This window comes from Mercenaria mercenaria, chromosome 16 (genome assembly GCF_021730395.1).
Source record: "Mercenaria mercenaria strain notata chromosome 16, MADL_Memer_1, whole genome shotgun sequence".
Lineage (NCBI taxonomy): Eukaryota > Metazoa > Mollusca > Bivalvia > Venerida > Veneridae > Mercenaria > Mercenaria mercenaria.
The window spans coordinates 19,374,838-19,402,825 of record NC_069376.1 but is presented as its reverse complement, the minus strand read 5'-3'; the positions used below and the strand labels follow the sequence as shown (position 1 = coordinate 19,402,825).

Here is a 27,988-nt window from a genome sequence, read left to right as displayed (position 1 = left end):
AACACCGTCAAATGATCTGCTTCCGCTTGTAGCATTGAGCACAATGCCGGACTACAACTGCCTCACGGGAATATCACTTATAATAAAATTTATATTATGGGCTAGATTTTGACTTCCTATTTCCAATGTTAAATGATTTTAGAGTATCAAGAAGATGAAAAGAATGAAAAGACAAAGTAATTTAGTTTTATTGAGTATAAAAGCTATTATCACAGTTTTAAGAATTATACAGCTATACAAATTGAACAGAGAACTTGTAATGACAGCTTGGCCAATCAAAAGCAATCCTCTTCTGCTGTTTATAAAACTCATCGGTTTTATTAAGAACATTATTTTTCAAGATTTCAATTCAATGTACCGTTCAGTGTCTTAAGCTTCCTTCAATTAATTCCTTTTTTACAAATAGTACCCCCAATGCTTATAAAGTTACATGAAGTTATTTTTCTTAAGGATATATGATTCAAGCAAAGCATTAAGCAAAAAACAAAGTATTATTAAACACTCTGATACAGAATTCTTATCCCTTTTTTGAGACACATCCTGACTTAAGGTGAGTATGGAATGAAAGTCCATAACCTTAAAATTGTAGAACCACTAAAATGAGCTATTTGAGTAAGCTGTCGTTCATTCAGAGGTCTAATCAAGCTTGTTCTCTTGCATTTCAAAAACATACATTGTTAAGGGGACGCATATTGCTACATTCACAGTTCATACAGCAATGCGGAAGGGGTGCATATTCAAGAAATCAATGGTGGGAAAATAAAAAACATATTCCTAAACTGATATAATACTGATGGACACCTGTAATATTCAGTATTTTGTGGATAAGGATGTGGTACTATGAATGTAATAGGAAAACAGAGGTGTTTGTGAAAGTACATTCAACACAAAATATTAAGCTTTTGTATAAGGAAAAAACAGGTTTTTTACAATAACAGTGTTCCAAATAATGTTGAAGGGATGAGATTTTCTTTCTAACACACCAGGTTTGCTTAAACATGTAAAAATTTAACGCCACGTCAGTTCATCTCGGGATGGACGCCATATTTCTCATTGATAAAAAATGTAAACAAAAAATCAGAGTGGGATTAGCATTGCAAGGGCATAACATGACATTCTACACAATGAATACCTTAGAACAGATATCTAAGATGCTACACAGGTCAGGCGGGTTAAATGCATAATGCCGATCACTTGAAATTAATCTTGAAATTGGTTAATTTTAGTTTGTTTACATGGTTTTTAATTTTCCCACGACTTCTCGGCGATTCACTGCAAATGTATTACTGCGCCGGACGAAAGGTAACTCTAATAAACGACGGGAGACAACTTAGGTGTCAGCACGTGTACGATTTTTAAAAAAAACATGTCGATGATTATAATTTCTTATCAAATAATGAATCCTATTCAGATATTCGTCTTTAATATTAGAAAATTATTAATTTCTGTGGACATTTGTCAAAAAATATTACCTACAGTGGACTACTTTGCGCATCAAACTGGTTTCCGCTTCAGTTGTGAGGCACTTCCGTTATACTTTTGACAACAATAACAAAACACAAAATGAATCGATAAAGTCACTTATAAACCGACTGCTACTTAAATTAGTGTAAGTAAAGTTGTTGTTACAACATTATACATGATCGTTACGTTATGAGATTAAGTTTATCTTGAACTGCATAATCCATTAACTACGTTTACATGATATTGCATTTACAACTTATTTGACCCCATTTTTTTACGTGAATGACAGCATTCTCGTGCAACTCGTGCAAACAGAGTTATGAAAAGTATGGTGGAGAATTCAAGGACAAATTATAAATGACATTAAAATGAGGATAACTGTATATTCGTCCAGTTTTGATCATTGACATTCCTGCTGTGTATTAGTAACTTTTGTGAACACGATTAGAATGTTGCTTTTGCACATGTACACATTGATTGGACCTCTCAACAAAATTTCATACCTTATTTTAGGGATTTTTAAGACAGTACATTTTCAAAAGTTTGTTGAATGTATTTTGATATTTAAGTGCATTGCAATTCATGAATACCAAGTTAAAAATTAATAATGGCAACATTTCTAGGCCTTTATTGTAAGCCACTAGACTTCTGTAATGATAAATGTTTAATGTATTAAGGGGAATATACTCTTTTAGTTTTGTAATGTGGCATTCCTTGACCACCGTATCTTTTCTTATGCACTACTTTGTAAACAAACTAAATAATGTGTTTTAGCTCACATATGCCAAATGAAAAGCAAGACAGTGAACTTATTTCACATTCTTTCTTTAAATTAGAATCTGTAGGACATTGATAAATGTTTGGACAAAGTGAAGCACTATTATTTTCGCACCAAAAAGTCTTAATTGTTGACTTTGAATGTACACAAGAAGTCTTATGTAATTCAACAATAACTTTCTTGTTTCAGTTTTTCTCATTTTTATTTTAGTGAGCAATCCTTTGTGTACTTATAACAGTTGAAACAGTATTCATTTCATTTACCAAAACCGTGTACTTTTTTGCAGGTAAATTTTATAATACCCCACCCACTTTTTTTCTAATTTCAAAGTATGCGTCCCCTTAAATAATGTACATAGTACAATAACATTCATATAGGAAAATAACATACTGGTACATGGTAAAATAATAGTAGTAAAATAAGTCTTCATGAAACATCTAGCGACAACATAAATATATTTTACCCATCATAGCTGAACAAGTAATACACGATTTTGAAAATTACAAATTTTTGAGTGGTTATCCATCTGCAAATATGACCCTTTTTTGTAAGCCAGGAAGTTCATAAAGGAGTTAAAGCTAAATCAAACTATGATTTTCCATCAGTTACTTGCGAGGAACTTGTATGGCATCCAGGAGAATGAGTCATGTAACTGAATGTTGTAACATGACCAAAATACCTACACAGCTCATTAAACAAATATTAACAACTGAGAAGCATCGAGCTGAAACTCAGTTTATCATTAAAACCAACCAGTTGGAATATTTGTTTTTCATTAAAAACGCTCAAAGATATTTTAAATATTGTATAGTACTGTAAAATTCATCATGACATTTGTAAAAACCCTGAAATGAGTTATAATGAGATATTTATGCCTCCAAACCAACTATTCTTGGCGGCTATATTGGAATCAATGTGTCCTGTCCCATCATTCAACTTCATAACTGACAAAGAGAACATTAAAGAACTTGACACAATTATAGATTGCGAATAGAGAAAGTGTTCAGTGTAAGAACTAGAGTTGGCAAGGATTATTCGAATACTTGTTCATTACACAAATATTTGAATTCTATTCCATTCTTCTAATATTCTAAAGAAGACAAATGAGAAAAGCTAAATGAAAGAATAAAAATATTTAATATTTTGCCAAACCTGCTTTCATTAAAATTCATGCGAAAATGGCTTCCAACATTGTTAAGTCATGTCACTGTGTTACTGCATATTAGGTTGTCTAGATTGGATGCTGCTAGTGATGACAGTGTACCTTTTAGTTAATATCACTAACTGCTTGCCTTTAGAAAACTTAAATGGTAACAAGTTGAAACAAAGCAGTTACAAATCGTCATGTTTATAATAGGTACTAAATGCTGGTAATTAGTACTCTGATCTGCACTGGATCTAATGACTCAAATTACACTTGAAGATCTTCAAATATATATTTGAGTATGAGTAAGAAAAATGCCAGTCATCACCTTATTGACATATTGACGTTATTCCATTTTTGGCAAAATTAAGTTGAGAGTTTAATGTTGATAGGTATGTCTCTATGACCTTTATATGAGGGTGAATTTGTATAATTGTAGAACTAATCTGAACAGGCTAAATTTTGGTTCAACAAGGCTGTAAATAGGGTAAAGTCAAATCACTCAAATCTTTAAACATTGATTCTTAAAACTATCAAAAAGTAGTTACATCACTGTGGAAATAAGGCGAAAAAGTGTAGAAAATAAGTCAAATGTAATGGGTATAATTCTTTTATGTAAATTGCCTCATCGTACCAATATGACTGTAAAAAATATTTAACGTAAAATGTAAATGTATTTGTATGGTTAACATTTAAATTGTACTCAATATTCAGACAGATAGTTTACTTAAACCAAATATTGTTTTATATTTCCCTCATTAGTCTCTCCCATAGTCTATAAATACCCAATTTGATTGCAAATATTGTTCATGCTACCATGTTAATCTATTGTCAAATAATGCCCATGCCTTATGCCGCTTGGAAGTATTTCACCTGATCATCGAATAAGAAGTCGACTACAAAGTAATTTGTGTGGAGTGAACCTTACTTACATAAGGGCTACATTCCTGTAAGAATTAGAACTCTTAATCTAAAAGAAGGCAAATTATGACTATGACTGTTTACTTTCCTTATATTACAAAAGATGAACAAGTGAGGAAAAAATTTCGTCAATATTTGAACTATTTCTGGTGTAAACAAATGTAGACTTTATGCAAGTTGCTGATTAGCATAATTATGAAAAAAAATAAGACTGAGTTGTTCTGTTGATCAGTTGATGACCAAATAGTCAAATGTTTGTTCGAAAGGTTGACCAAATATTGGCATACCAAAAATGCTATTCTTTGCCATCCCTCATAGAAACGACTTTTCTATCTCTGATACTTCTAGAATTATCTCTATATTTCTTTGCATTTTATCTTTAACATTTTAACATATAACACAATAAGTTAAAATTCTCAGAAGCATTTATACACAAATAGATGGCAATAGGAGTAAATGTACATCACAAGAAAAACGTCTTTTCTAACATTTTTACACTAAAGAAAATAACATTGATTCTAATAATATGAATACATTGACATATCGCAACAAGGGAAAGTAGATGAACCATAACTATACCTTGAAATTTTTTTGAAAGGATACAGCACAACAACTTTCTCCCTATTTGTACTTACCTTTCTATATTCAAGAAAATATCTTTGACTTGAATGACAAAAGAATTTATTGTACTGCAACTAAAGGCCAACTAGGCTAAAAGCCATTTAAAACATTCATTTGGTAGGGATATGAATCACTTTTGGTAATAGATCTAGTTTACTTATATTTATGCACCAGTCTTTAAGAAAATGTCTTGGTGAAGTTAGACTCAGTGTATGCTTCAAGATGCCTTGCTTGATCCCTCTGACGATGCTTTAGATGATGTATGTTTGAGGTCGAGTATTACAGAAGACAGCGTCATCTTGGCCCCGTACCAGCCACTCCAAAACTTGATATCTTTTCCTTCATGATAGTACCTGATGAAGCGAACACCAGGTTCATAGTTGGAAAATGTGTGTTCAGCCTGTAAAACTGAATGTACCATTAAGCATATAATATAAATTTGAACGAAAAACAGTAATCATATAATGCACAATTAATTCTGATTTCAAATTATTCGTAAGTGGAACAAATCAGGGAAAATAAAATAATCACACCCTCCCTAGAAATGAAACACTTGAAAAAGTTATTTTTTTGACTGGGTTGTGTTTTTCACCGAACACTTAAGTGTTTTACATTTTAAAAGGATAACACTCCAAATAATTTTAAAATGCTTTTCGAAAACATGAATAAATCTGTTCAGTATCAAATATCAATAAATCAGTATTAATTAGTATTATATGAAAACATAAATGACCTAGCCTAAAACTGCGTGGACATGAAAAAAAATTGGTCCTTGCATGTGACCTTGAATGTATGGACCTTATTTTGCATGCCACACATCTCAGGGTGCTTATTTCATTCAAATGTCTTAATACTTACAGTAATGGCCCAAAAATAAGTATGAACAAGAATGGTGTCAACATTGTATGACACATGACCCCTCCCCCACCCAATCCCTAAAAATGCTGTTGGATAATTACTTCATGCTAGGGGGTGAGAGGTGTTGCACATTTCATTACCTCTCATGAACAGACTCAATCAAACCGAGTCTGATATTATTCTTTTTGGTTGCATTCTTTGCTTCCAAAGAATCTTTTTACAGATTTTATTATGAATTGAGTACACAAGTCACAGATGAAGTTTTAATATTTAAGTCCAAACAAGAGGCCAAAATGATGGACCTAAGTCAGTCACCTGAGTAGCCTTGAGCTTCTGACCTTGCTTCTGACTATTATGCAGTTCATTCATAGTTATATAAAGGTTTTTCTATTTCAGCCTGTGACAGCCCCAAAGTGCATAATTTGAATGAACTTGTGAGAGGTAAAACCAAGGGTGCTAAAGATCAAGTCTGGTGAAAATCCATCAAGTGGTTTATCAGAAGTTGTCTAAAGATTTATCTATTTTACCCTGTGGAGTTAAACTAAATATCGGAATTAAATTCAGAAAGGTACATCCCTGCTATAGACCGAATTCAGCGAAGATCTTTCGAGCAATTCATTATCAATTTTTACTTGTGAAAGCCCCTAAAATGAGCCAGAGGTTGAGTAGGATAGCTATATATCTGAGCTAAAATCATTTGATATATGGCAGAATTATAGACCAGACTTAAAATGTGGATGAACAGAATGACAGAATGTCCGACTGAGAGAAAAGAGCAACCTTACAATTCCTGAAACTGGTTTTAAACAAGCAGGGGGCTAATAACCAGATGTAACCGTCTTCGGGTCTTATTTCAGGACAATTTTATTATATTTGCTATTGCCCATGCTTAAGTTACAGGATGGTAGGGCTATTTAGTATAGAGATGGTACGGTAGTGATTTTTATGCAGGCCGAATGCGAAACTACCTAAAACTCACATAAAGACAGATGTTTATTTCTATACTTTTAATATTGTATTAACTAATTAAAATACAACAATGCTTTAATTCAATGAGACTTATTATATAGTGTCACCATTGGTATGAGCTTCCAATAATGTTCCACAGTGTTATTATGTTTAATATAGGGGAAGTACGTATGTGTATTAAGGAAACGTAAGTTTTTAGTGGCCATCTCGTTTTGGCGGATTTAATAACCAGAGTTAACACATACCAAATGTAAATAAATAAGCTGGCGGATTAACTGCATATACAGATATGTAAAATCTTTGGCGGATGTTGGCGGATGGCGGATTTTAACCTACAACTCGTAACCTAGTGTCCGTGTCTGACGGATGGAAAACTGATGACTGACGTCTGCGCTCGTATTTATAAGCTCTCGGGTGTTGGAATATACAAATGAAATTGTCCCGCCATCAAACTTTCAAATGCACTCTCGTCCAATCAGCAACGATAGCGGAAACGGTTGACCAATCAGAACGTTACGCTAAACTTAGAACTGTCATGGCTCTTACGCCTCCAGAAAAGATAGATCCGCTTAGGATTCCGCTAAAATAAGATTATTCTGCATTTATATAATTAATGCACAAATGATTTACAGTCCGACATTGAGCAGACGATACAGTATATGAACAAACTTAGGGTAGTTTTGTTGCATTACGGTAGTTTTGGAAACGGCACTTGTTTCCGCTAAATTTCTCCGATAAATGTAAACATCAGCGAATTGTGTATTCTCTACAAAATGATACACAAAAATGGGTATCTGCAGTAAAAGTACTAATATAGATTTACATCTCGTCTGTTTATTGTGGTAAATATTTCACCCGTTTATTATTTATTCGTGATTGTAATGTAATTACGCGACCCGAATGGGTCTGACAGTTGTACTGCACAAAGTTCAGGACAATTTAGATGCACTGCTAACTGAAATCACAGAGTGCTGGTACCATTTGTAAATGAATTAGAATGTGTATCATGCCTATGCTGCAGATTTCATGTCAGGAAAATTTCGTTTACACAAGTTCGGAATTTGAGGTCCAGTGATTCTATAACACAGATATCAAAATCTCAACAATATGCACATCTTTAATTCATGTTAATGATATGTAACAAGTTTCATCTGAACTATACTGAAATAGTTGGTGGAGTTGAGTACACAAGGTACAGATGTAGTTGATATATTACTCGATTAATTAAAAAAAAACGGGCATAACTCGAGAAAAAATAATTGAACATGTAAGCACTATATAACCATATGCAAATGTCGATGTATACCATGTTTCATTTGAGTTGGAATGAAACTACAGGAGAATACAAGTATACAACATACTGATGTGGTTGTAATATTGTTAAGTCCAAAAAGGGGGATAAGCCCAAAAATGGGACATCCTGATAATACACACATGTCCACTTCATGTTGATGATATATTCAAGTTTCATTCAAAATTGGATAGAAAATAAAAGAGGCCGAGTATTCAAGGTTAAGATGTTGTTCTAATGTAAGTCCAAAATAGTGCCTCACTCAAAAAATAATACTTGGAATTTAAAGTCCAAAAAAACATGCACTTGCCCACTTCATACTGATGATATATATACCAATTTTCATTTTAATTATGTGAGATCCGTAGAACTTGAGTACATGAGAAAGTGTGATTGACGGAATGACATGCAGTTCATTCACTATATGCCTTTTACATTTGGCCTTAATCTTTGATGTACAGACCTAATTATGGTCAGTGATAAATATCCCATTTTCATTACAACTTAAATGGAGAATCATGAAGTGTCAATATGATTACCTTATGACATAAAAATTTCTGGAAACTTTGTTCTTACATTTTTATAATAAATGTCCCTCAAAGGAGCATTTTCTAGGCTTGACAGTATATATCCTTGCTAAAACTATCATGAAGCATTTTTGCCTCGCTGAAATGAGACTCCCAATGTCTTCATTACAAATCTTACTTAAAGGTCCAATACTAAGGAAAGTGAACATTTTAATTTCTTTTAAAAAGCACAGAAACTATTTCATTTTATTGGAAAATGAAAGTTGGTATGTAGAAATTCGAAATTAATCGCAGTATATGTACAATTATTTTTCTATGAAGTATGAAGAAAGTTAAAAAGACCTGGGGGGTCATTCTGTCGATTCATTGAAATTTCAACATAATACACATACATTTCTTTGAGTTCCAAAGACCTTCTGTAAATTTTGACCTGCCAATCTTCATTATTTAGTGTCTTGCAGAAGTCTATGCACTGGCTATGAAAAAAATTGCCAACTCACTTTCCCTTAGTAATGGACCTTTAAGTTCTCTGCATTAGCTAGCCCTTGAGGCATGGTCAATTCCTAAGCAGGTCTAACAATACAACAGTCAGCAATTTAAATTCAGCTGGGTAGTTAATTTTTTTTGTAGCAGGTGAGTCTTAACTATTCATACCTTGAACCAATCACTGCCAGCAGGTTTGGTGTCTTCAAACGTCCACTCCTTCACTGCAATTTTGGCTTCCTTATTTCTTAACAACTGAACAGTTATTCTGTATTTAATGCCACAATCAGGCCTAGCTGCATACCTTAAGAAATGAACAAGAACAAGTAGAGCTGTCACAGGAGTGACGAATTATACGCCAACAATATGGCCTTGTCAAAGAAGTAAGCAAATGTCAAAGTCGAACCTCAAAATCAATAGGGGTCATCTGCTGGTCATGATCAATCTCCCTATTTATTAAGTTTCGTGATCCTAGGCCCAAGCGTTCTCAAGTAATCGTTCGGAAACGATTTAAATGTTCCGGGTCACTGTGACATTGACTTTTGACCTACTGACCTCAAAATAAATAGGTGTCATCTGCTGGTAATGACCAGCCTTACTTTCATGATCATAGGCCAAAGCGTTCTCAAGTTATCATCCGGAAACCGTTTAACTATTCCGGATCATTGTGACCTTTCCCTTTGACCTACTAACCTCAAAGTCGAACATGACCTGTATTTTATGATGTCACACCTGTTTACCAAAATTTATTATCCTTGGCTCAAGCATTCTCAAGTAATCATCCGGAAATCGTTTAACTGCTCCGGGTCATTGTTACTTAGACCTTTGATTTACTGACCTCAAAGTCGAACTTGACCTGTATTTTATAATGTTACATTCGTGTACCAAAAGTATTTAAATCTGTCAAGCCTTTCATGAGTTATTGTCCGGAAACCATGAAAACCAACAGACCGATCAACAGACGCACCAACCGACCGACTGACAGACAAGCTCACTCCTATATACCCCAAACTTCGTTTTGTAGGGGATTAAAATGATGAAGAACAATTTGATACAATTACAACATGTATATTAACTTGATAAACTTTTAATGCCTCTCTTCATAGAAAAGTTGGTTTCTCATTACTTTACGTCATATAACCAACATCATCAAAGAACTTTGATTCAATTACATAGCAGATGATACAAACATAAATAAAACCTTCAAGACGAAAGAAATTTAGCACATGTTAAGTATTAGTTTAGAAAAGACTTACTACATGGCACACGCTATAGAGGATAACAAGAGCTGTCTGTAAGACAGCGCGCTCCTCTATTCGTCGATTTGATAGTAAAATGAATTTATGTCTCAATCAGAGACCTCTACTTTAAAAGGAAGATAAACCAAGATATAAAAAAGACCCTACTACTCAGAGGGGTTAAAGGTCAAGTATGGAAGGGGTTCTGACATTCTTTATTTTGATGGAATTAAATTATATCAGAAAAAAAAAAACAGTTCAAGAAACTACATGCACATAAAGTATAAACGAAGCTTTCGAAAAAAAATTAACATGAAAATAATTCCAAGTAAAACAGCTTGGTGACCTTGATCTTGGGTATAATGGGCCCAGCTCCTGCACATACTTTGTTTGTATGCTGGACAATGTTTATTTGAAGATACAGTAAGACAAAAGCAATAGTAACAAAGATATGACAGAAAAACAAAGGTTGCCGAAAAACTTTAACATTAAAAATAACCTAAGTATAACACTTTGGTGACCTTGAATTGGGTATAAGTTGCCCAGGCCCTGCACATACTTTGTTTGAATGCTGAACAATCTTAATGTGAAGTTACAGTAAGATATAAGCAATAGTAACAAAGAAAACAGAAAAGGTTCCCGAAAAACTTTAACCAAGAAAGCTCACGCCTACGCCGGGGCGAGTAGATCAGCACCCCTATTCTCCGGATAGTGGAGCTAAAAAACATACCTAAAAACTACGACCCTTGACACATTTAAGATACAACTGGCTTGACCTAATCTATAATATTTGTATCAATAAATCTTCACAACAGATATAGCTGGCCCGGCATTATCTGAAGAAAATGTTCACTGCAATACCTTTATAATAGATCATGCTGGCCTGACACTATCAGAAGAAAATATGCACTGCAAAAATACAATTTTGTAACAGATCATGCAGCTCCGACACTGTTTTCAGAAAATATGCAAGGCAAGACCTATATAACAGATAATGCTGGCCGGACACTGCCTGCAGGAACTGTGCACCGCAACACCTATATAACAGGGAATGCAGGCCTGACACTATCTGCAGCAAAGGTGCATTGCATTGCAAGACCTATATAACAGATCATGCTGGCCTGACACTATCTGCAGGAGAGATGCAATGCAAGACCTATATAACAGATCAGCAAGCACAACACTATCTGAAAGAAAAGAACACTGCAACACCTATGTAACAGATCATGCAATCCTGATACTATCTGCAAGAAATGTGCACTGCAACACCTTTATACCAGGGAATGCAGGGCTGACACTGACTGCAGGAAAGGAACACTGCAACACCTATATACCAGTCAATGCAGGCCTGACACTGTCTGCAGGAAAGGTGCACTGCAACACCTATATAACAGATCATGCTGGACTGATACTTTCTGCAGGAAAGGTGCTCTGCAAGACCTATATAACAGATTATGCTTGCCTGACACTATCTGCAGGAAAGGTGCACTGCAAGACCTCTATAACAAATTATGCTTGCCTGACACTATCTGCAGGAAAGGAACACCACAAGACCTATATAACAGATAATGCAGGCCTGACACTGTCTGCATGAAAGGTGCACTGCAACACCTATATACCAGGCAATGCAGGCCTGACACTGTCTGCGGGGAAGGTGCACTGCAACACCTATATACCAGGTAATGCAGGCCTGACACTGTCTGCAGGAAAGGTGCACTGCAACACCTATATACCAGGCAATGCAGGCCTGACACTATCTGCAGCAAAGGTGCACTGAAAGACCTATATAACAGATCATGCTTGCCTGACACTATCTGCAGGAGAGGTGCAATGCAAGACCTATATAACAGATTGAGCAAGCCCAACACTATCTGAAGGAAAAGAGTACTGCAACACCTACATAACAGATCATGCAGGCCTGACACTATCTCTAGGAAAGGGGCACTGCAACACCTTTATACCAGGGAATGCAGGGCTTACACTGTCTGCAGGAAAGGAACTCTGCAACACCTATATTGCAGGCAATGCAGGCCTGACACTATCTGCAGCAAAGGTGCACTGAAAGACCTATATAACAGATCATGCTTGCCTGACACTATCTGCAGGAGAGGTGTAATGCAAGACCTATATAACAGATCATGCAAGCCCAACACTATCTGAAGGAAAACAGTACTGCAACACCTACTTAACAGATCATGCAAGCCTGACACTATCTCTAGGAAAGGTGCACTGCAACACCTTTATACCAGGGAATGCAGGGCTGACACTGTCTGCAGGAAAGGAACACTGCAACACCTGTATACCAGATCATGCTGGACTGACACTGTCTGCAGCAAAGGTGCACTGCAAGACCTATATAAGAGATTATGCTTGCCTGACACTATCTGCAGGAAAGGTGCACTGCAAGACCTATATAACAGATTATGCTTGCCTGACACTATCTGCAGAAAAGGTGCACTGCAAGACCTATATAACAGATTATGCTTGCCTGACACTATCTGCAGGAAAGGAACACCACAAGACCTATATAACAGATAATGCAGGCCTGACACTGTCTGCATGAAAGGTGCACTGCAACACCTATATACCAGGCAATGCAGGCCTGACACTGTCTGCAGGGAGGGTGCACTGCAACACCTATATACCAGGTAATGCAGGCCTGACACTGTCTGCAGGAAAGGTGCACTGCAACACCTATATACCAGGCAATGCAGGCCTGACACTATCTGCAGCAAAGGTGCAATGCAAGACCTATATAACAGATCGAGCAAGCCCAACACTATCTGAAGGAAATGAGTACTGCAGCACCTACATAACAGATCATGCAAGCCTGACATTATCTCTAGGAAAGGTGCACTGCAACACCTTTATACCAGGGAATGCAGGGCTGACACTGTCTGCAGAAAATATACAATGCAACACCTATATATCAGATAATGCAGGCCTGACCCTGTCTACAGGAATGGTGCACTGCAAGACCTATATAACAGAAAATGCTGGTCTGACACTGTCTGCAGGACCTGTGCACCGCAACACCTATGTAACAGATCATGCAGGCTCGACACTATCTTAATACTAATCACACATCTTGGACATCATTATGTGAACAATCTTCAAGAAACTCACAAAAACTCTAAATGACCACAAGATCATAACTTGAGCTATCCCAGGTGATCAATATCGCTAGACGCTGATGTGATACAGGTTACGTAAAGTTGTGATCATGTTCCTTAGTCTCGACCTAATGACAAGGTTTTTGCACTCTACATATCTTCAGAAACTAGTCCTTCCAGTGGTATATAGGTTATTATACATGTTGAGACTGTATTATCATTAATATCATAGTTGTCATTACTTTGTTACTCATTAACTATTTTCTTTCTTTTTTCCTTTTTACATGGAGTGGGCATGAAATAAAGCTATCAGACCTTTGAGCTCCAAGTGAGACTTTGAATTTGGACCTACTTGTAAATCTTAGTCATATTGTCAATTAATGCTTGCTTAATGAAACTCCTTCCAGAAGTTTATAAGGTATAAGGCAGACACAAAGTTATTACACTGCTAACCTCTGTGACCTTGATCTTGGATCTAGTGACCTGGGTCATGCAAGATTCCTATGGTATCATCATTTTGACAACACTTTCGCAGTTTACTGAAAATCAATTAGTCAGTCTGAAATCAAGCTATTTCAACTTTGACCTAAAGCAGTGAATTAGCCCTTTGACCTAGTGGTCTGGGTTGTGTGATATGCACATCACCTTGTATAAAATTAACACCTGATGCAAGTTTTATAAAAATCCTTCCTGCAGATTAGACGATATGGAGCTGGTACCAAATCAGGCTATTTAACATTGAACTTCCAAGTGTGACCTTGACCTTGGATGGAGTGACCTTGGTCCTGCCTGATTTTCGCTGTACTATCATGGTGAACATTTATATATAGTTATTTGAAAATCAGTCAAATTCTTTCAGAAATACATCTCCGAAAAGGAATCACAGAACAACAGACTGAAGGATAGACATGCATGACTCCATTATAGCCCTGCTATATTTTGTACCTGGAGGGTATAACAATAAACTCGAGTAAACTATTATACAAATGAATGTAAGGTTATGTACTACCGCATTGTTATACATGTCTAAAGTTTGTCCAACATACTTGCATTGTTAAGTACATCTACAATTTTCTGATATGACTACTTTTAGATATCATTTTTAACAGCATCTTTATGAAATATTATAACACAGTGTAAGGAAACCCGACATCTCTTTCTGACATATACAACTGATGGGATTCTACATCTCTACCTCAGATATGCTATACATAATTTAGCAAAAAGACTTACCATTCTGATACATGTATTTCTGGCCTAACATCATCTAGCACATGTTCACTACAACCTTTTTCTAACAGGTCAATTGTTTGGGACTTACTACATTCTGCGTATGATGTTACCCAGCACAAAGTTCCTACAATAACATGTAGAAATTCTAATTTAAACATAGGAACAGGTGCTAAATAATATCTATGTAAACATAATGTTTTATGGCCAAAAATGTACATCCGTGCAGGCTGATCATGGTATGTACTGTTCGCCATTCAATCTGTAAATTTTCAGTGAACACCCCTTTGATAAACAAGTGGTACTGCTCAAATTGAATGATGGACTAATCCATTTTAGAAATTTAGCAGGATAAAGGCTTAAAAAAAAACTTTTTTTTAGAAATTCTGCCTTTTTACATGGAAATATTGCTTTTATGCTCAGTAAGATATCCTAATTGTTTTATAACAGTTCATTCACAAGTAAAGTCAAAATTTAAAATGTGTAATTTGTTTGGTAATTTTTTGGAGAATGAAACACGAAATGCCATCCCCCCACCTTGATGTATTCAGTAACTGCACAAGGAAAAGAAATTATTTGGTCACTGTGCACTGGACGTTTGACGTACTGACCTCAAATCAATAATTATGGGTCATTTACCAGTCATAACTGACCTCTGTATCAAATATGGTCATAGACCAAAGCATTCTCTAGTTATTTGGTAAAAACAGTTCTACTGTTCTGGGTAAATATGACCTTGACCTTTGACCTACTGACCTCAAAATCATAAGCGGTCATCTGCTGGTCATGTTCAACCTCCCTATCAAGTTTCGTGATCCTAGGCCCAAGCGTTCTCAAGTTATCATCCGAAAACCATTTAACTGTTCTGGGTCACTGTGACCTCGACCTTAAATTTACTGATCTCAAAATCAATAGGAGTCATCTGCAGGTTATGGTCAACCTTCCTTTAAAGTTTCGTGAACCTAGATCTAACCGTTATCAAGTTATCGTCCGGAAACTGTTTAACTGTTCTGGGTCACTGTGATCTTGAACTCTAAGCTTCTGATCTCAAAATCAATAGGGGGTCATCTGCTTGCAATGTCCAACCTTCATATAAACTTTCATGACCCTAGGCACAAGCGTTCTTGAGTTATCATCCGGAAACCGATTGGTCTACGGACCGACTACCCGACCGACATCAGAAAAACAACATACATAATCTTTTTGATGATACATTCAAAATTAATCAAGATATTTAGAAAATTTTAAAAGTTTTTATTAACACCCTACGCTAGGATTTTCAAGTACTTTTTGCCAGTTTATTTCCAGTATAGTCTTCTATAGGATTGCAGCCAGCAGCTGTGTCTACTCTCCACTTATCACCCCCATTATCATGGATTTTCCAGTGACTGAATCCTGAATTTGGAAACAATATAAAAGTTGCATAAATTTCTTCCCGTAAAAACGTAGTAATACCATAAGAAAAACTGGAAAACATGCCAAATTGGTAATATACATTTAATATACTACTTATCTTTTCCTTTTCTTTTCTCTGTCTTTATACTTGTTTTAAATTCAGATAACAAAATATTCTTGAAGTAAGTCAAGATAAAGCCTAATGACTAAAGAAACAAAGGAAACTATAGATATGTACTAATATTTACTTTAAAGTTGTTTTGAACATTAGAACTATATTAAACGTTCAGGCATATTAGATATCAAATAAGCTCCCCCTACAGCACTTGCAATAGAAGTCAGAAATGTAACGAAGTAGATCATTTAGTTGACCTCAAACTTTGATGATTACTTCAATTCATATGACACATTTGTGGTATGATACTTACCTTCCCTAGCATCTGGGTTCTTTATCAAGTTATTTTGGTATGGTCTTTTAAAGTACAACTTTTTAAAGTCCTCATCCACTAGGAAGTGGAATATTTCATTTGTGTATCCAAGTTCATGAATACATTTTTCTTTCCAGAACATCTGTATGTTAATGACATCCCGCCACTGTTTACAAACATATACACATGACTTTACTATGTCTTCAGCTGGTACCCACTTTAACACTTCATAAAGAATTTCATCAGGTACTTCTATTGGTGGAAATGTTTCAACAGAATACTCATTATCTACACCATACACTGCTTTCGAACGTCCTTGTGTCTTCCCTGATCCTGATTCATGAGGCGTTCGACCCCAAGACTGACCCATAGCAACCTGATTTACTCTGCCTGAGAAAAAAAGAGACACACATATATATAGAACACATAGAATTAAGACTATGACAAAAGACATGACAAAACAAGAGCTGTCCGTAAGACAGCGCGCTCCACTATTCGGGGATTTGACAGTAAAATGAATATATGTCTGAATAAGAGACCTCTACTTTAAAAGGAAGATACACAAAGGGACATAATTCCATCAAATACACAAATTTGAGTTATTAGGATTGTTACAACACATGCAGATGATGATGATAAAGACATATTTTGAGTTTCAAGTCATTATCTTATAGAGTACCAAAGTTATGTCCAGAAAACGAAGTTTGTAAATAATTTAAGTATAAAAGGGGCATAATCCGGTCAAAAATACAAATCAGAGTTATGGGAATTGTTACCACACATGCACATGCAGATGATGATGATAAAGATACATTTTAAGTTTCAAGTCTTTATCTTATATTGCATTAAAGTAGTATCCAGAAGCAAAGATTGCAAAAAAAGTTTAAGTACAAAAAGAGCATAATTCTGTCAAAAACACAATTAGAGTTATGGGGTATGTAGTCACACATGCAGATGATTATAAACAAGTATTTTTAATATCAAGTCATTATCTTTTAAAGTACCAAAGATATGTCTATAAACGAAGCTTTCAAAAAACAATTTTACATGAAAATAATTCAAAGTATAACTCCTTGGTGACCTTGACCTTGGGTATAATGGGCCCAGCCCCTATACATACTTTGTTTGTATGCTGGACACTGTTTATGTGAACTTACAGTATGATATAAGCAAAAGTAACAAAGACATGACAGAAAAATAGGTTGCCGAAAAACTTTAACCTTAAAAATAACGTAAGTATAAGACTTTGGTGACCTTGACCTTGGGTATAATGGGCCCAGTCCCTATACATACTTTGTTTGTATGCTGGACAATGTTTATGTAAAGTTACAGTAAGATATAAGCAATAGTAACAAAGATATGACAGAAAAACAAAGGTTGCCGAAAAACTTTAACCTTAAAAATAACCTAAGTATAACACCTTGGTGACCTTGACCTTGGGTATAATGGGTTCAGCCCCTACACATACTTTGTTTGTATACTGGACAATGTTTATGTGAATTTACAGTAAGATATAAGCAATAGTAACAAAGATATGACAGAAAAACAAAGGATGCCGAAAAACTTTAACCTTAAAAATAACATAAGTATAACACCTTGGTGACCTTGACCTTGGGTATAATGGGCTCAGCCCCTACATATACTTTTGTTTGTATACTGGACAATATTTATGTGAAGTTACAGTAAGCTATAAGCAATAGTAACAAAGATATGACAGAAAAACAAAGGTTGCCGAAAAACTTTAACCAAGAAGGGTCACGCCGACGCCGACGCCGGGGCGAGTAGTATAGCCCCCCTATTCTCCGAATAGTGAAGCTAATAACAAAATGAAAGGACATCACAAATGCCGGGGGCGTGGTCACTTTTCCCTATAATGTATATAGTAGAAATTTAGAAAATCTTCCTGTATAAAACTGTTAGCTCAATTTTAAAATAATTTCACACAAATTGTCCTTGTGTAACTTTCTACAAATATTGTTCATTTTTTTCTGATTCGTCAAAAACATGGCTGCCAGAGGGCGTGGTCATTTTTCATAAATAGTTTCTTTAAAAAAATACTGAATGGATTTGATGAAACTTTACACAAATTATCTCTGCGTAGCCCTCTTTAAGAATTGTTCAAATGGTTCCGGTTCATTGAACATACGAGTCGTTTTGGTTAAAAATAGGTTTTCAGCTATCTTTTCCTCTAGAGCTTTGATGTTTTGCATGTGATATAAGGGTTTGACTCTCTACAATAATTGATCAAATTAAGGTAAAAAAAAAAATGGCTACGCCTCTGTGACATGTACTTACTATAGGCTTAAAATAAGAAACTTTGAAAATCTTCTTCTCTGAATCAATAATATCTAGAGCCTTGAATAATTGGCGTATGATATCAGAGTTGTGCTGTCTACCGTAATTATACAAATTATTGCCCTATGTTAAAAAATGTGTGTGACATGTATAAATTATAGGCTAACATAGAAGAAATGTGTCAGCAGCGCCAGAAATTTTCCAGAATGAAATTACACAAGCGTTAGATGGATTGCAAAACGTGATGAACATCGCAGATGACATTATTCTGTACGAAGAAGATGAAAAAAGTCATGATCAGTTCCTTGAAGCATTATTTCAGAGATTGAGAGACAAAAACTTAACTCTGAATAAAAAGAAATGTATCTTCAAAGTGAATCAAATCAAATACTATGGATACATATTCTCTGATCAAGGAATATCTCCATACCCTGAAAAGGTCACACCTATCAAGATAGCAGCCTGTCATACGACAGTGGCAGAACTACGAAGTTTTCTATAAAGAATTTAAATGTGTATCTTATGGTCGTGATTCACGACTATAGCAGATATCCGTCTGTAGAAATATTGCACAATTTTCAGCAGCTACTGTCATTCCAAGACTGAGAAATATATTCTCTATGTTCGGAATACCCTCAGTAGCCCGTTCCGATAATGGCCCACCGTTCCAAGAACAGGAATTTGCAAACTTCGCAGCAGAAATAAGATTTAAACATAGTCGAAACACCCCCATTACATCCTGAAGCAAACGGAATTGCAGGAAAATTTATGAAAACACTGACAAAAACTGTTCTTGCTTCACACATTCAAAGACGAAATTTGAAGAAAGAACTGGAAACGTTTCTTTTGAACTATAGGGCTGTACCACACACGAGTACAGGACTTCCGCCCAGTACCCTTATTTTCGGAACGAATGCTCAAACCAAGCTACCGGAATTCTGACCCAAGCGATCGGATAAATACGTGAGCAAATGTGATGCAAATTTGCGCAGAAAGAATAAACCGTATGCTGACAAGAGGAAGAAAGCATGACCTGTGCATATGAAAGTTGTTGATTCGGTGCATCTGAAACAAAAGAAAATGCACTATCAACGCCATTCAGTTACAAGCCTGGAGTTATTGTGAACAAAAAGGGACCATTAATAACTGTAAAACAAGGGGAAAAATTTGTTACTCGACATGTTTCTTGTTTCTGGATATTACAACCATTGGCACCGAAAGTTCCAGCCAAACCACCCGAAACCGCTATCCAACCTCCAAGGAAACCGCCCAAAACCAAAACCTTAACCGAAAGGGAATATTACCAAGCCAATTCGTTAACGGGATTGATATTAATAAGTTGAAGTATACTTATTTAAACGCTCATATTGGAATTTGTATTCATGAAAAACTGGAATTTATTCCAATGAATTACGCCCTAAATGCCAGGCGTATATGCCATTTACAGTTAGACCACACTGTTGGATGTTATTTGAAAGTAATAGACCATTTTCCCATCCCCTTGTTACATGCAGAGTTATCTGCACATTGTAATCCAATATCCGAGGCGCAGACTGCTGGGTCGAGGCATTGATATATCGTAGTAGTCGCTCTATCTTATAAAATATCTGACAAAATTTATTTTATTCTTGCTTTGTTCTTTTACTAGGACTCTCTTGTATGTATAATTATATGTAATAGTGTAAGAAATATTAAACTATTATCTTGACATGTAATTGCTCACAAATAAAGAACTTTTATGATATCTTTAAATCATAAATGAAATAATTACTTCGCTATCTGCAAGAACTGGTAAGTAACGTTTGAGATGCAAGGATGCCCCTTATTATTATTTTTTAATATCACACATTTTCTATCGGTTGGTTCCATAATGAAGACCTCATGATAAGTATTACGTTGCAAGTGAAAACAAGAGCTGTCACTAATGGTGACAAATGCCCCCGCAGCGTCATGACCTTTGACCTGGTGACCTTGACCTTTGACCTGGTGACCTCAAAGTCAGTAGGGGTCGTGTACTCAATAAGTACTATCAGCATGTGAAGTTTAAATGTCCTGGGTGCAGTGGTTCGCGAGTAAAGTGCCTTCATGCAAAAAGTTAGCGTTTTGACGAACGAACGAACGGACGGACGGACAGTTGAAAACTAATATGCCTCCCTTCGGGGGCATAAAAAAACAAAAAACTAAAACCCGCACTAAATACACCAGTTTCCCATTAGGCGAACTTTATAGTGAAAAAAGAACATCTGTGTTTTAACTGTTTAAGGAAACATCAAGTGTCGTCGTGCTGTTCCACAAATAGATGTCGTCACTGTCAGCGCAAACATGATTCAAGCATAATTCCAGACCGGATACACTACTCAAGAAAGCTGTTGCCCAGGTATGTTTTTCCATTGTTTCCACACAGACAAACATTCTTTTTGATGAGGGAGCTCAGCGTTCTTTTATAACTGAAATATTGGCAGAAAAGTTACATCTTCCCCGAAACCGGAAGTGAGGTAGTACATTTAGCGTCTTTCGGTGATACCAGCCAGCGAGTTCGAAACATAACCGAGGGAACTATCTCTCTTATTACAGACGATAAAGAAAAAATAGAGATAGAAGTGTTGATTGTGCCAAAAATAGCTGTTCCGTTACGCAATGTGAATCAGAACATTTCATTTCTACCATATTTACGCGATTTGAAATTTGCTCATCAGGTTACATATGACAAAGAATTTGAGATATCGTTGCTGATTGGTGCAGATTATAACTGGAAAATAGTTCAGGACAGAGTGTTCAGAGGGAACGGTCCAACTGCGGTACAGTCAAGAATTGGATATCTTCTGTCAGGTCTGTTTCCCGTATTCGCATACCAGCAACTTCCGGTTTCCGCACAAGGAAGACCCACAAACCACATGCTTAACGTTCTTACGTCACCAACAGACCCCTGTGATCTTGAGATATTTTGGAGGCTTGAGTCTTTAGGAATTTCAGAAAATGAAGAACATAAATCTACATCTGCTTATCAAGAGGATTACATGCGAGATTCAATAACCTATAGCAATGGACGTTATACAGCAAAACTACCTTGGAAAGATGACCATAAGACTTTACCCACTAATTATGACATAACGAGGAAACGTACTGAAAACATCATCAAGCGTCTACGTCAAGACCCACAAATCTTACAGAAATATGGAGAAATTATCAAAAATCAGGAGACGAGAGGTTTTCTTGAGAAGGTTGATGAAACTATCGTACCACAACATCAGGTACACTACATCCCGCACCACGGAGTTAAGAAAGATTCTGTTACTACACCGATACGCATAGTATACGACTGTAGTTGTCATCAGTCACATGGCCAGCCCAGTCTTAATGATTGTCTAAAATCGACCCCACCTGAGCTCAATGACATTACCCACATCTTGATGCGTTTCCGGTTACACAAGTACGACGTATCTTCCGACATAGAAAATGCCTTTCTCCAGATACAACTAGCAGAGGAAGACAGAGATGTCACGAGCTTTTTATGGCTGGGCGATCCAAAAGATCCCGACAGTACGTTGATCACATACAGGTTCAAGGCAATTCTTTTCGGCGCAACATGTTCCCCATTTATTCTAAATTCGACACTCTTGAAACATCTAGAAAGTCACAGTGATGTATGGGTCAGTAACAGTTTGAAACGAGACTTGTATATAGACAACATCCTGACAAGTTTTGAAGATGAGAACCAGACGCTTGCTTACTTCTAGGATGCGCGCATTCTGCTGTCGTCTGCTAACTTCTATCTCCGCTCATGGAATTCTAACAGCCAACGACTACGAAACCTAACCGCAATTGAATGCAGAAACAGATATGCTGATGTTTCAACCAACACATATACCAATCAGAGCCATTACAACGAAACGTGAAATTTTACGATAAACGTCAAGATTGTATGATCCACTAGGTCTGCTTAGTCCGGTTACATTACGTGCTAAAATTATGTTACAAAACATTTGGCAAGAGAAGTTCGACTGGGATACTCAGTTACCAGCTGACATACAACATAGATGGGAAAACCTTGTGAATGACTTGAATACCATATCCACAACCAAATACAGACGATGTTAATTTGAAATCCCTGCCGCAGACGAGAAATCCCAGAAAGCAGCAGACACTTTACCTCTCACCCTATATGTTTTCGTAGACACAAGCCAGTCTTCATATGGAGTTGCAGCATACATCTGCAAGGGACAACAATCATCACTTATTATGTCGAAGAATCTTGTAGCACCACTTAAGAAATTTACGTTACAACGACTAGAACTAATGGCAGCTACAGTTGGTGCTCGGTTAGCGAACCACATACAGAAGACACTTCAGCACACAGATGTTTACCTCTGGACAGATGAACAAATAGTTTTATACTGGTTGCAAACAGCTAAATCCTTACCACGATTTGTCCAAAAAAGAGTTAATGAAGTGAAATAACTTACTAAGAACAGCAAGTGGAAATACTGCCCCACCACTCAAACCCCGCTGATCTACTTACCCGAGGAATTACAGCTAAGCAATTTGCAGAGAACGAAAATTGGCTGAATGGACCACCGTGGATCAACGACACTTCAAATTGGCCTACATGGAGTATGAATGAAGCTTCGGTACTCACAACTTTGCACGACACTTCCGGTGCTAATCCCACGACTATACGTATGGAACCAGCGTTTATCCCCGGCATTCATCAAGTTATTGTTATCAACAGATTCAGCACATACTAGAAGCTATTACCTGCAACAGCATACGTCATGAGGTTTATACATAACTGCAGACGTTCTAGCAGACGACTCGAACCCTTGTACAGTGAACTTACACACGCAGAGAGAACATAGCATTTAAACTGTCAAACCATTACTTACCAGGAAGAAATCGTCAACATGAGATCCAGTAAATCACACTCACAACTTGTCAAGCAACTAAGATTATTCATCGACACCGATCGTGGAGTCCGCTGTGGAGGTAGAATTCACAACGCGCCGCTGGCCGAGAGTTCGAGATTTCCTTACCTGTTACCATCAAGACTTCTCATGACCCGCTTGATTGTTCTTGATTGCCGCCAGAGTTCTACATGCGGGCGTTGACTCTACTATCACTTACGTTCGCCAGAAGTTCTGGATCCCAACCATTCGTCAATGTGTAAAGACAATCATCCATCTCCCTTACCCAGATGTAGAGTACAAGATACAGTACCGTTCACAGTAACAGGTGTCGACTTCACAGGCGCACTGTACGTCAGAAGTAAGAATGAAACTGAAGAGAATGCATATATCTGTTTATTTACATGTGCATCCACACGAGCGGTTCACTTAGAAGTTGTCCGAGATTTATCTGAAGAATCCCTTCTTCAAGCTTTTAGGAGATTCACCAGCCGTAAATCTCTACCACACGTCATGATCTCCAACAACGCTTCAACATTCATGGCTGCTTCTAACCATATAAGACGTATGTTCGAATCGCGGAAAGTACAAGACGCCCTTACCAGTCAAGGATCCACGTGGAAGTTCATACCCAAGCACGCTCCATGGTTTGGCGGCTGGTGGGAGAAATTAATCGGGTTCACAAAGATAGCACTCAAGAAGACTATTGGTCTTTCTTACGTTAACTTCGAAATGCTACAGACGGTAGTTACCGAAATACAAGCCGTTATGAATGACCGGCCTCTAACATACGTCTCTCGTTATGAATCCAGAACCACTCACACCAGCACATCTTCTATATGGCAGATGCATTACAACATTACCGTTTCACGACCCTAAAGATGAAATAGTCCCAAGTTCAATCCTTGGTGGACACCGTTACATTAATGAACAAGCCAAGATCCAGATAAACCTGATAAACGACTTCCGGAAATGCTGGAGACACGAATATCTTACTGCTATCCAAGAGCAACATCGTACATCAGCGCGGAACAAACAATCCATAGCGGTAGGCGACATTGTACAAGTTCATGATGAAGTTCCACGTGCACAATGGAAGTTGGCAGTCATGGAAAAACTCGTACCCGGTAGAGATAGACTGGTTCGGTCAGCGAAAATTAGAACAGACAATGGTTCTACTAATAGACCAATAGTAAAACTCTACCCTTTGGAAATTACAGAACTGTAGATGTGATATACATCATTCGTGAAAAATGACACTGATACGATGTTTTGATATATTTGATTTAGACGATGGATTATTCTTTTTAGTTTTAATACATTCTTGTGAAATGACGCGTATAATCATAGTGACTTTAACTGATATTTACATGATGCTAGTATCTGAAATTGTGTACTTTCGCATTTGTTAGTTTACATGTGATAACTATACATTTGTTAACTTAATCATTTAAATCATTATTTTCCTAGAAAAGACTTACAATTTACACATAACACTAGCATTATCTAACATTTCGCGCCCCCAGTATGTCCGCGAGATAGATACGTTCTAAAGTATTGTAGTGTTAATAACACGTTACGTCTTACCGCATTTATGACGTCAACGTCAATTCCGACGTCATTTTAATTAATGCTGTTATTGTTATGTATGCTATCAAGAGATTCAAAATACAGATACGAACTGACACAACGTATTTTATTGTTTCTTTGCTGGATCTTACTTACACTACCTTTTAGCTCCAAATTACCAACTTTCAAACATTACTTGAATTTGATTTAGACAAACATAATCAACTATGTCTCTTATAGACACAATTTTCCCAACGTGGAAACAAAGTTTGATTCTCTTTGTTTTTCGCTATGTGACATTTTTATTTCTCTATATAACCCGGTGTCAATTTAAATCTATATTTAACCTGTTTAGTGAAGATCCGGAAGCAACTATTGCCTCTAGAGTGTTAACAACATTTTGCGCCATGATATTACATCGGGACGTAGTTTTTAATCACAGATACCAAGTTTCAATAAAACAACGTATAAACTAAATAGATAACAAATTGTTATTTGTGTCTTCCGATACCACTTACACACATACTTATCGTGCATAAACATCATTAAAAGTATTTGTCATTCACTATATGTAAGAATTTAGTTTAATTTAGGCCATACCAAATTGATAAATAGTTCTTCGGAAATTTTTTTTTAAAAAAAAGAGTGGGAGCGAGCGAGCGAAATTTTTATTTTATTTTATTTTTCTCAATTTTGATCTTTTCAGAGGCGGGTAGATTTTACATGGAACGAGCGGTTTTTTTAAAAATTTTTTCCCAGCTTGGACCTTGTGGAGGCAGTTATGATTTTACATGACGTTAACATTTCTTTAGAAATAACACAGAAATTAAACATTTACAGTGTGACTAACATAGTAGATAGCTTTTTCTATATGTTTTAAAGACTACATGAATGGTTTTGCAAATAAATTATTGCCAAAACTCACTGAATCACTTTGTTTTTATTTAGTATTTACAATTACTAAGGGATGAGTGTCTAATTTTTAATTTTGATTTTTCTACATTAATCTGAAGGCGTGCCCATTTAACGACAGAGGATAAGGAATATTTAAGACCAAACGGGCACCTGAGTGGAATAACATATTTATCTTCTGAAACCCAGTTAGATGGCTTCGACACATAACCATCTTTGTGCCCCTAGTGAAACTCCAACCCAAAGAGAAAGTAATAAACCACTTGACCAGTGGGACCAAACGGAGTTGGGCATACAAATGCTTCGACATTGCTCGAAACCCATTGGAATAATTTCTTAACAAATCAGGCTAGTTTAAGTTTTTGTGGTAGAGGTTAATTTCAGTCTAAAATGATAACAGACGGACAAAGAATAATCCAAATATGGCCACCCTTAAAAGTGTTATTTGTTGTGCTTTGATTGACCTAGAAATTTTTGAGTTGGGAAGGTCTGTTTTTCTGTTTCTTTCTTTCAATCAATCAATTCACAGCCAATTAATAATTATACATACAGGGAAAATTGGGGTTACAATAGGACATATTTTGTTAGAAATTATTTTTATACCTACACTACTTATTTGAAAAGCTAAACAATTTTTTAATTGACTGAATGCATTTTGATAGAATATCTGACTGTTGTACTAAAGAAGTTACTTTCAAAAAGATTTGGGCAGAGACAATGTGATGGATCGGTCAGGATCTGTGAACAAACTTTTTTTTAAAGATAACACTCGGCTTTTGCTCTAGATCTAACACACTGAACTAAACAACTGATAACAAATGGTTTGAAAGCTTTATATCTGAACAATAATTCTATGTTTAATGCAAATATTTTTAATTGCATCCTCGTGCACGTCTTACAAGTCGATCTTCTTTCTTTTCACTGTATTGAAAATCGTAAAACGTGCCTACTTCATCACCTATCGAAGGCCATGTGTGGCACTAGCACAGACACTCTAGATTTAAAACAAATGATGAACAACACCATAATTCCTGACTGTTTTAGTTTGGGTCATCAGCTATATGTATTATGGACGCAAGAATTCCGACCAATATCACTTTGACGCATTAAAACAGCGATAAAACCTGTTTTGTCGTTATCATTCCGGACCGCGTTATCAGAAAAAAATCTGTTTTTTTTTTCGGAGATTTTTATGTACGTGCGGGCGGGTGAATTTTATTATTTTTACACGGGAATGAAATTATTGATGCGGTTGTTCCGACGAACGACATATCAATTTGGCATGTCCTTATCAAATTCATAAAACTTTGAACTTACTCAGTGTGCTGAAATCTTCTGTTTTACTTTAAATTCCGTAAATACAATGACCTTGAAAAGTCAAGCTATTTTATTTTGATTTTGTTACCATATCTATTTTTGTAAGCCCTTTTATTTTGTTTCGTGTCTGATTTTATATTTTTGAACATACTTGAATTACCCTTAATTCATATCATCTCTGCATTTAGATGTACTTGCGCATCGTTCTTGTCTGAACCAATATCTAAATCGAAACAAGATATCTGTATACGCTCACATTTAGCGAGATGTGTGAATAAAACGTGTCGAACTTACCTGGCGTTTATTTCCTTACACCCATAAACATTTAGAACTCACACCTTAGACTTTATAGTCTTGTTATTCGTATACTCAAAAATTATAAACGAAACTATCCAAGTATCGTGTAGTTCTGATTTATTATGACATCGCGCATGCGTACATATAATCACATACTTTCTAATATTTACTTGGGCGGATTATTACTTGGGCGGAGCTTGACAATCTTTATCTAATCCTTCTACTAATCTTTTTTGT

At 36.2% G+C, this 27,988-nt stretch overlaps 2 protein-coding genes across 2 annotated transcripts in view; one reads left to right on the top strand and one right to left on the bottom strand.

Annotated features, from left to right (window-relative positions):
* LOC128549514 (uncharacterized) overlaps nucleotides 1-27,988 on the top strand; it is a 103,477-nt gene that overhangs the window by 11,179 nt on the left and 64,310 nt on the right. The gene's annotated exons all lie outside the window — the stretch shown is intronic.
* LOC128549516 (F-box only protein 44-like) lies at nucleotides 167-27,906 on the bottom strand. Its single transcript, XM_053526289.1, has 6 exons — nucleotides 27,749-27,906; nucleotides 16,461-16,850; nucleotides 15,925-16,032; nucleotides 14,641-14,764; nucleotides 9,228-9,360; nucleotides 167-5,328 (listed from the first exon to the last, which is right to left on the bottom strand). The coding sequence occupies exons 2-6, from the start codon at nucleotides 16,828-16,830 to the stop codon at nucleotides 5,146-5,148; spliced, it is 918 nt and encodes a 305-aa protein (XP_053382264.1). The 5' UTR covers nucleotides 16,831-16,850; nucleotides 27,749-27,906; the 3' UTR covers nucleotides 167-5,145.